Source organism: Oncorhynchus nerka, linkage group LG16, assembly GCF_034236695.1.
Source record: "Oncorhynchus nerka isolate Pitt River linkage group LG16, Oner_Uvic_2.0, whole genome shotgun sequence".
NCBI lineage: Eukaryota > Metazoa > Chordata > Actinopteri > Salmoniformes > Salmonidae > Oncorhynchus > Oncorhynchus nerka.
The window spans coordinates 37514092-37524956 of record NC_088411.1 but is presented as its reverse complement, the minus strand read 5'-3'; the positions used below and the strand labels follow the sequence as shown (position 1 = coordinate 37524956).

Below are 10865 nucleotides of genomic sequence, written 5' to 3'. Positions count from 1 at the left end.
TTCTCTTTCCTCCTCTTTTCTCTCCTCCTCTTTCTCTCTCCTCCTCTTTCTCTCTCCTCCTCTTTCTCTCTCCTCCTCTTTCCCGCTCCTCCTCTTTCTCTCTCCTCCTCTTTCTCTCTCCTCCGCTTTCTCTCGCCTCCTCTCTCCTCCTCTTTCTCTCTCAACTTTCTCTCTCCTCCTCTTTCTCTCTCCTCCTCTTTCTCGCTCCTCCTCTTTCTCACTCCTCCTCTTTCTCGCTCCTCCTCTTTCTCTCTCCTCCTCTTTCTCTCTTCTCCTCTTTCTCCCTCTCTCCTCTTTTCTCTCCTCCTCTTTATCTCTCCTCCTCTTTCTCTCCAGTCCTCTTTCTCGCTCCTCCTCTTTCTCTCTCCTCCTCTTTCTCTCTCCTCCTCTTTCTCTTACCTCCTCTTTTCTCTTCTCCTCTTTCTCTCTCCTCCTCTTTCTCGCTCCTCCTCTTTCTCACTCCTCCTCTTTCTCGCTCCTCCTCTTTCTCTCTCCTCCTCTTTCTCTCTTCTCCTCTTTCTCCCTCTCTCCTCTTTTCTCTCCTCCTCTTTATCTCTCCTCCTCTTTCTCTCCAGTCCTCTTTCTCGCTCCTCCTCTTTCTCTCTCCTCCTCTTTCTCTCTCCTCCTCTTTCTCGCTCCTCGTCTTTCTCGCTCCTCTTCTTTCTCTCTCCTCCTCTTTCTCGCTCCTCCTCTTTCTCTCTCCTCCTCTTTCTCGCTCCTCCTCTTTCTCGCTCCTCCTCTTTCTCCCTCTCTCCTCTTTCTCTCTCCTCCTCTTTCTCTCTCCTCCTCTTTCTCCCTCTCTCCTCTTTCTCTCTCCTCCTCTTTCTCTCTCCTCCTCTTTCTCGCTCCTCCTCTTTCTATCTCCTCCTCTTTCTCGCTCCTCCTCTTTCTCTCTCCTCCTCTTTCTCGCTACTCCTCTTTCTCGCTCCTCCTCTTTCTCCCTCCCTCCTCTTTCTCTCTCCTCCTCTTTCTCGCTCCTCCTCTTTCTCCACTTAATACCACAATAGCTTTATGTTGATCACAGAAACCTTCTTAAAAGATGCCTTGATTTTATTCCAGACTTTTTGACACTTTTAGAACATTTAGAACTTGTAGAACTTTTGGAACGTTTAGAACTTTTAGAACTTTTAGAGCTTTTAGAAGATTGAGAACTTTTAGACAGAGACATATAGAGAGACATAGAGAGAGAGAGAGACAGAGAGAGAGAGACAGAGAGAGACAGAGAGAGAAAGAGCGAGAGACATAGAGAGAGAGACAGAGACAGAGAGAGAGAGAGAGAGAGAGAGAGAGACAGAGAGAGAGAGAGAGAGAGAGACATAGAGAGAGAGAGACATAGAGAGAGAGAGACATAGAGAGAGACATTTGTAATATATTTATTGTTTTTAAACTTCAGTATGTGTAATGTTTACTGTTCATTTTTATAGTATATTTCACTTTGTATATTATCTACCTCACTTGCTTTGGCAATGTTAATTAACACATGTTTCCCATGTCAATAAAGCCCCTTGAGTTGAATTGATTTAAAGGAGAGACAGAGAGAGACAGAGACAGAAAGACACAGAGAGAGAGTGAGAGACATAGAGACAGACAGAGAGAGTGAGACAGAGAGAGAGAGAGAGAGAGACAGAGAGAGACAGAGAGAGAGAGACATAGAGAGGGAGAGAGACATAGAGAGGGAGAGTCATAGAGAGGGAGAGAGAGAGGTTGGGGGTCTGGTAAGGGAGGGACGACCCATGTCAAGAAAAGGTCTGAGACTCGTGCCTGCGTGTGTGTCTGCGGTGTGAGAGTGTGTGTGTGTGTGTGTGTTTATTAGATTTGAGCATCTCTCTCCTGGCATTTTATTGAGGGACAGAGAGACAGGGCACTGATTGCTTGTGTCACCTCTCATTCTTAACGCTTGTGGCTTTTTTATTGCAAAACCGTGGGTGATCATAACTCAATTAAAATAGACAGACCAAACTGGGTTTTTGTCTCATGTCTCTCTCTCTCCGTTTCTACCCATCCTCCTTTCCTCTACGTTCAGATAGAAATATACTACGTAGGACAAACATGCCTGTCTGACATGAGGCATAATCAATCACACCAGTTCTACTTGTGGCACTTCTATCTGCAACGATCGACAATCTACTGAACGTGGCCCTGGTAGTCCCCAAAGACAAGCATTAACCATTCTCTCTCCCTCCCTCCCCTCTCTCTCTCTCTCTCCCCCCCTCTCTCTCCCTCTCTCTCCCTCTCTCTCTCTCTCTCTCTCTCTCTCTCTTTCTCTCTCTCTTTCTCTCTCTCTCACTCTCTCTCTCTCTCTCTCTCTCTCCTCCCTCTCTCTCCCTCTCTCTCTCTCCCTCCCTCTCTCTCTCTCTCTCTCCCCCCTCTCTCTCCCTCTCTCTCCCTCTCTCTCTCTCTCTCTCTCTCTCTCTTTCTCCCTCTCTTTCTCTCTCTCTCTCTCTCTCTCTCTCTCTCTCTCTCTCTCTCTTTCTCTCTCTCTTTCTCTCTCTCTCTCTCTCTCTCTCTCTCACTCTCTCTCTCTCTCTCCCTCTCTCTCTCTCCCTCTCTCTCTCCCTCCCTCTCTCTCTCTCTCTCTCTCTCTCTCTTTCTCTCTCTCTTTCTCTCTCTCTCTCTCTCACTCTCTCTCTCTCTCTCTCTCCGTCCCTCTCTCTCTCTTTCTCTCTCTTTTTCTCCCTCTTTTTTTCTCTCTCTCTACAATTCAATTCAATTCAAGGGGCTTTATTGGCATGGGAAACATGTGTTAACATTGCCAAAGCAAGTGAAGTAGATAATATACAAAAGTGAAATAAACATTAAAAATGAAGAGTAAACATTTAACATACATAAGGTTCAAAAGAATAAAGACATTACAAATGTCATATTATGTGTATATACACTGTTGTAACAATGTATAAATGGTTACTGTACAAAAGGGAAAATAAAAAAGCACAAATACGGGTTGTATTTACAGTGGTGTTTGTTCTTCACTGGTTGCCCTTTTCTAGTGGCAACAGGTCACAAATCTTGCTGCTGTGATGGCACACTGTGGTATTTCCCCCAATAGATATGGGAGTTTATCAAAATCCGGTTTGTTTTTGAATTCTTTGTGGGTCTGTGTAGAGGGAAATATGTGTCTCTAATATGGTCATACATTGGGCAGGAGGTTAGGAAGTGCAGCTCAGTTTCCACCTCATTTTGTGGGCAGTGAGCACATAGTCTGTCTTCTCTTGAGAGCCATGTCTGCCTACGGCGGTATTTCTCAATAGCAAGGCTATGCTCACTGAGTCTGTACATAGTCAAAGCTTTCCTTAAATTTGGGTCAGTCACAGTGGTCTGGTATTCTGCCACTGTGTATGCTCTGTTTAGGGACAAATAGCATTGTCACACCCTGACCATAGTTTGCTTTGTATGTTTCTATGTTTTGGTTGGTCAGGGTGTGATCTGAGTGGGCATTCTATGTTGGATGCCTTGTTTGTCTATTTCTATGTCTGGCCTGATATGGTTCTCAATCAGAGGCAGGTGTTAGTCATTGTCTCTGATTGGGAACCATATTTAGGTAGCCTGGGTTTCACTGTGTGTTTGTGGGTGATTGTTCCTGCCTCTGTGTTACTGTGTACCAGTATAGGCTGTTTCGGTTTTCAAGTTACGTTTATTGTTTTTGTATTGATCGTGTTTCATCTTCATTAAAGATGTATCTAAATAACCACGCCGCATTTTGGTCCGACTCTCCTTCACCGCAAGAAAACCGTGACAGAATCACCCCCCACCACAGGACCAAGCGGCGTGGTAACGGGCAGCAGCAGGAGCAGCGTAATAAGGATTTCTGGAAGAAATCCTCAACGGGAGAGGACCCTGGGCAAAGCCAGGGGAGTGTCGCCGCCCCAAGGTGCAGCAGGAGAAACGGCAGCAGGAGCAGCAAGAGGAATGGACATGGGAGGACGAATTGGACGGAGAAGGACCCTGGGCTCAGCCTGGAGAATATCGCCGCCCCAAAGAAGAACTGGAGGCGACGAAAGCGGAGAGGCGCTGGTATGAGGAGGCAGCACGGCGGCATGGATGGAAGCCCGAGAGTCAGCCCCAAAAATGTATTGGGGGGAGGCTCACAGGAAGTGTGGTGAAGCCAGGTAGGAGACCTGCGCCAACTTCCTGTTCTTACCGGGGGGCTGGAGAGACCGGGCAGGCACTGTGTTATGCTGTGAAGCGCACGGTGTCCCCAGTGCGGGTGCATAGCCCGGTGCGGTACATTCCAGCTCCGCGTATCGGCCGGGCTAGAGTGGGCATCGAGCCAAGTGCCATGAAGCCGGCTCTACGCATCTGGTCTCCAGTGCGTCTCCTTGGGCCGGCTTACATGGCACCAGCCTTGCGCACGGTGTCCCCGGTTTGCCTGCATAGCCCAGTGCGGGCTATTCCACCTCGCCGCACTGGCAGGGCGACCGGGACCATTCAACCGGGTAAGGTTGGGCAGGCTCGGTGCTCAAGAGCTCCAGTGCGCCTGCACGGTCCGGTCTATCCGTCACCACCTCCACGCACCAGCACTCCGGTGGCAGCCCCCCGCACCAGGCTGTCTCTCCGGCTCATCCTTACAGAGCCTTCCTCCTCTCCAGCGCAGCCGGAGTCTCCCGCCTGTTCGGCGCTACCAGAGCTCCCGCCCCTCAGTTCCAGAGGCGCCAGAGCTACTCAGTCCAGCGCTGTCAGAGCCTTCCTCTCCAGCGTTGCCGGAGCTTCAAGGTCTGCCCAGCGTTGCCGGAGCTTCCCGTCTGCCCAGCGTTGCCGGATCTTCCCGTCTGCCCAGCGCCATCTGAGCCTCCCGTCTGCCCAGCGCCATCTGAGCCTCCCGTCTGCCCAGCGCCGCCTGAGCCACCCGTCGGCCCAGCGCCATCTGAGCCTCCCGTCTGCCCAGCGCCGCCTGAGCCACCCGTCTGCCCAGCGCCGCCTGAGCTTCCCGTCTGCCCAGCGCCGCCTGAGCTTCCCGTCTGCCCAGCGCCGCCTGAGCTTCCCCTATGCCCAGCGCCGCCACTGCCGCCAGTCTGCCCAGCGCCGCCTGTGCCGCCAGTCTGCAAGGGGCCGCCTGTGCCGCCAGTCTGCAAGGGGCCGCCTGTGCCCAGCGCCATCTGAGCCTCCCGTCTGCCCAGCGCCGCCTGAGCCACCCGTCGGCCCAGCGCCATCTGAGCCTCCCGTCTACCCAGCACCGTCTGAGCCTCCCGTCTGCCCAGCGCCGCCTGAGCCACCCGTCTGCCCAGCGCCGCCTGAGCTTCCCGTCTGCCCAGCGCCGCCTGAGCTTCCCGCCGCCTGAGCTTCCCCTATGCCCAGCGCCGCCACTGCCGCCAGTCTGCCCAGCGCCGCCTGTGCCGCCAGTCTGCAAGGGGCCGCCTGTGCCGCCAGTCTGCAAGGGGCCGCCTGTGCCGCCAGTCTGCAAGGGGTCGCCAGTGCCGCCAGTCAGCCAGGGGCCGCCAGTGCCGCCAGTCAGCCAGGGGCCGCCAGTGCCGCCCCTCAGCCCAGAGGCGCCAGAGCCCCTCAGCCCAGAGGCGCCAGAGCTTCCGCCCTCTGTCCCGAGCTTCCGCCCCTCTGTCCCGAGCTTCCGCCCCTCTGTCCCGAGCTTCCGCCCCTCTGTCCCGAGCTTCCGCCCCTCTGTCCCGAGCTGCCGCCCCTCTGTCCCGAGCTGCCCCTCAGTCCAGTGGGGTCATTAAGTAGGGTCGCCGTGGCTAGGAGGCCACGGAAGCGGACAAGGTGGGGGACTAAGACTATGGTGAAGTGGGGGCCACGTCCAGCACCAGAGCCGCCACCGCGGACAGATGCCCACCCAGACCCTCCCCAATAGGTTCAGGTTTTGCGGCCGGAGTCCGCACCTTGGGGGTGGGGGGTACTGTCACACCCTGACCATAGTTTGCTTTGTATGTTTCTATGTTTTGGTTGGTCAGGGTGTGATCTGAGTGGGCATTCTATGTTGGATGTCTTGTTTATCTATTTCTATGTCTGGCCTGATATGGTTCTCAATCAGAGGCAGGTGTTCGTCATTGTCTCTGATTGGGAACCATATTTAGGTAGCCTGGGTTTCACTGTGTGTTTGTGGGTGATTGTTCCTGCCTCTGTGTTACTGTGTTAGTTTGCACCAGTATAGGCTGTTTCGGTTTTCATTTTACGTTTATTGTTTTTGTATTGATCGTGTTTCATCTTCATTAAAGATGTATCTAAATAACCACGCCGCATTTTGGTCCGACTCTCCTTCACCGCAAGAAAACCGTGACAAGCATTCTAGTTTGCTCTGTTTTCTTGTTAATTCTTTCCAATGTGTCAAGTAATTCGCTTTTTCTTTTCTCATGATTTGCTTGGGTGTAATTGTGTTGCTGTCCTGGGGCTCTGTGGGGTGTGTTTGTGTTTGTGAACAGAGCCCCAGGACCAGCTTGCTTAGGGGACTCTTCTCCAGGTTCATCTATCTGTAGGTGATGGCTTTGTTATGGAAGGTTTGAGAATTGCTTCCTTTTAGGTGGTTGTAGAATTTAATGGCTCTTTTTCTGGATTTTGATAGTTAGTGGGTATCGGCCTATTTCTGCTCTGCATGCATTATTTGGTGTTCTACGTTGTACATATGTTTTGAAGAATTCTGCATGCAGAGTCTCAATTTGGTGTTTGTCCCATTTTGTGAAGTCTTGGTTGGTGAGCGGACCCCAGACCTCACAACCATAAAGGGCAATGGGTTCTATAACTGATTCAAGTGTTTTTAGCTAGATCCTAATTGGTATGTTGAATTTTATGTTCCTTTTGATGGCACAGCCGACCCTTCTTGCTTTGTCTCTCAGATCGTTCACAGCTTTGTGGAAGTTACCTGTGGTGCTGATGTTTAGGTCTCTCTCTCTCTTCAGGGTAACCAAGAGGGGCCAGCCCCCCCGGAAGCGATGGCCCAGCCCTACCCCCCAGCCCAGTACCCCCCCCAGAACGGCATTCCAACGGAGTACGCCCCTCCCCACCCCCACCCGCCAGCAGACTACACGGGTCAGAGCACAGTGGCAGAGCACGCTCTAACGCTGTACACTCCCACACAGACACACAGCGAACAGCCCGGCATCGAGAACAACACAGCCACACTATCGGTGAGTGAAGAGTGATAAAATCACACACGCACAGAAACACAAGCACACACACACACAGGGCGTACACACACGCACAGAAACACAAGCACACACACACACAGGGCGTACACACACACACACAGGGCGTACACACACACACAACCACCACCTTCACCGTAAAAAGGTAATATCGTAGGTCTGAGAAAGAGGGGGATGAGCCTCCTTCCCTGATAAGGCTCACTCCTCCTCTGCCATCTTTTCAATTTGCCGTTAAATGTAATTTAGTTCTTGTTTTCCACACCACTGTCTAGACAGACCTGGTGTAATAGAGAGAGGGGAGAGGGAGTGATGGAATCATGAGAGAGAGGCCGATAGAAGAGGGAGATCAACATAGACAGTGTGTGAGAGAGAGAGAGAGAGAGAGAGAGAGACAGAGAGAAGGGGGAGAGAGAGAGAGGGGGCAAGAGAGAGAGAGAGAGGGGGGAGAGAGACAGAGAGAGAGAGGGGGAGAGAGAGAGAGAGAGACGGAGAGAGAGAAGGGGGAGAGAGACAGAGAGAAGGGGGGAGAGAGAGAGGGGGGGAGAGCGAATCAGGACCAAGGCCAGTCAGTCTTCTGAAGCCTCTCTCTCTCCCAGACCAGTTCATACAGACAGACATGAAAGATTCGCTCTGCCCCAAATCTGAAACTCCACTTAAAATCAGATGAGAGGGGGATGGAGAGAGGGAGTGGAAGAAGAGCTGACAGGAAGAAGAGTGAGGTGAGGGGCAAAGAGGAGTAAGATAGAGAACGATATAGTTCTGCCTGAGAGTCATGTAGCTAGTTATAAAGCAAGCTGTTATGTAGTTGAACTATATTTACTGTACTGTATGTGGTTGGACTATATTTACTGTACTATATATGGTTGGACTGGAATCTTAGTACACACACACACACTATTAACTCAGTAGAATCATATCTATCATCACAGCCTTATGACAGGCTATAAGTCACAAATGAGGTAGTCTCTCTCTCTCTCTCTCTCTCTGTCTCTCTCTCACTCTCTCTCTCTCTCTCTCTCTCTCTCTCTCTCTCTCTCTCTCTCTCTCTCTCTCACAAACACACACACATGTTATATATTCAGTTCCTTTCCCCCCCTCTCTCTCTCTCTCTCTCTCTCTCACAAACACACACACATGTTATATATTCAGTTCCTTTCCCCCCCTCTCTCTCACAAACACACACACATGTTATATATTCAGTTCCTTTCTCCCCCTCTCTCTCTCTCTCTCACACACACACACACACACACACACACACACACACACACACACACGTTATATATTCAGTTCCTTTCTCCCTTACTGTTTGAGTTTAGGAGTCTTCAGACTGTTTGAGGACTTTGGAAGAGTCCACAGTAGACAGTATAGAAGCTGTAGAGTTCAGCAGTGAGCATTAGTCAGCTTTAAATTGACAGTCACTTTAGAGAGTTTGAACAGGAGTGGAATAGAGTAGAGTGTGAGCCGAGGGAGGGAGGGAGGGAGGGAGGGAGGGAGGGAGGGAGGGAGGGAGGGAGGGAGGGAGGGAGAATCCTTTATTGAAATTGAGTTGAGAGAAAGAGAGTGAGAGAAAAAGAGAGAGAGAGATAGAATGAGAAACTCTTGTTGAAATTGAATTGAGAGAGAGAGAGAGAGAGAGAGAGAGAGAGAGAGCTTGACATTTTATAAAACCTTAATTTTATATCAGTTTTAACACAAATGTTGGCGCACTGCCTTTTCAGAAATTACACAACAAATGTGTCATTCTTAAATAAACATAAAATTAAAATAAATGAAAAAATAATAATAATTACATGCAATTTATTTAATCAACAAAAAATAGTTTCCCCTCCTCCACAAAACACATTGCTCCTTCATAAATCCACTTTTATTCTCGCTCTAAACTAATCCTTTAAAAACACATCTTACATCCATATCCCTTGTCTATCTTATTTTTGCAACTCAGAAAAACTTGACATCTTAGCTTGTCCCAAAATAAAATGTAAAGTTGACATTTTCTTTTCCTTTGCTTACTGTATTGAAACCAGCATATAAAAACAGTGTTATTGAAAATCTCCCCCTACAGCTGTACACACAGACTGTAATATTTCAAACAGAGGTGTTATCCTGTCACACTCCATTAACAGTGGAACATTGTTTATCTGATACGACATAAAGGACATCCATCTCCGACATCTGAAATAATAACAGATACAACAGCATTAACTTCAATGATGCCATGTAAAACCCTCCATTGCATATCACTAGTATCCTTTAGTAACGGTGGCTTGTACAGTGCTCTCCATGCTGGCTTTACCTTGTCATCAACACCCTCCATTACATGTCACCAGTCCCCTTTAGTAACGGTGGCTTGTACAGTGCTCTCCATGCTGGCTTTACCTTGTCATCAACACCCTCCATTACATGTCACCAGTCCCCTTTAGTAACAGTGGCTTGTACAGTGCTCTCCATGCTGGCTTTACCTTGTCATCAAGGCCCAGTTTTACCCTTCAAGGAGTGTCTTTTCTATTTTTCAATTTATCTTTATTTAAAACCTTGACACACCCCCTATATAACTCCTTCCCATTCACCTCATCCAAACCCACCTCTTCCAACCCTCTGAAATCCACTAATGACGCCTTCTGTCTGACTCTGGGATATCGGGTTTAATCCTTAGTCTGTCTGACTCTGGGATATCGGGTTTAATCCTTAGTCTGTCTGACTGACTCTGGGATATTGGGTTTAATCCTTAGTCTGTCTGACTCTGGGATATTGGGTTTAATCCTTAGTCTGTCTGACTCTGGGATATCGGGTTGAATCCTTAGTCTGTCTGACTCTGGGATATCGGGTTTAATCCTTAGTCTGTCTGACTCTGGGATATCGGGTTTAATCCTTAGTCTGTCTGACTCTGGGATATCGGATTTAATCTTTAGTCTGTCTGACTGACTCTGGGATATTGGGTTTAATCCTTAGTCTGTCTGACTCTGGGATATTGGGTTTAATCCTTAGTCTGTCTGACTCTGGGATATTGGGTTTAATCCAACTCAGAAAAACTTGACATCTTAGCTTGTCCCAAAATAAAATGTAAAGTTGACATTTTCTTTTCCTTTGCTTACTGTATTGAAACCAGCATATAAAAACAGTGTTATTGAAAATCTCCCCCTACAGCTGTACACACAGACTGTAATATTTCAAACAGAGGTGTTATCCTGTCACACTCCATTAACAGTGGAACATTGTTTATCTGATACGACATAAAGGACATCCATCTCCGACATCTGAAATAATAACAGATACAACAGCATTAACTTCAATGATGCCATGTAAAACCCTCCATTGCATATCACTAGTATCCTTTAGTAACGGTGGCTTGTACAGGGCTCTCCATGCTGGCTTTACCTTGTCATCAACACCCTCCATTACATGTCACCAGTCCCCTTTAGTAACGGTGGCTTGTACAGTGCTCTCCATGCTGGCTTTACCTTGTCATCAAGGCCCAGTTTTACCCTTCAAGGAGTGTCTTTTCTATTTTTCAATTTATCTTTATTTAAAACCTTGACACACCCCCTATATAACTCCTTCCCATTCACCTCATCCAAACACACCTCTTCCAACCCTCTGAAATCCACTAATGACGCCTTCTGTCTGACTCTGGGATATCGGGTTTAATCCTTAGTCTGTCTGACTCTGGGATATCGGGTTTAATCCTTAGTCTGTCTGACTCTGGGATATCGGGTTTAATCCTTAGTCTGTCTGACTGACTCTGGGATATTGGGTTTAATCCTTAGTCTGTCTGACTCT

General features: G+C 48.8%; 1 protein-coding gene across 1 annotated transcript in view; it reads left to right on the top strand.

Moving 5' to 3' along the window:
• Positions 1-6847: 6847 nt before the first annotated feature.
• LOC115125341 (RNA binding protein fox-1 homolog 3-like) overlaps positions 6848-10865 on the top strand; it is a 143781-nt gene continuing 139763 nt past the window's right edge. Inside the window, exon 1 of the mRNA XM_065002665.1 lies at positions 6848-7070. Within this exon, the coding sequence (XP_064858737.1) occupies positions 6876-7070 (195 nt within the window). The 5' untranslated portion in view covers positions 6848-6875. The remainder of the gene's footprint in view (positions 7071-10865) is intronic.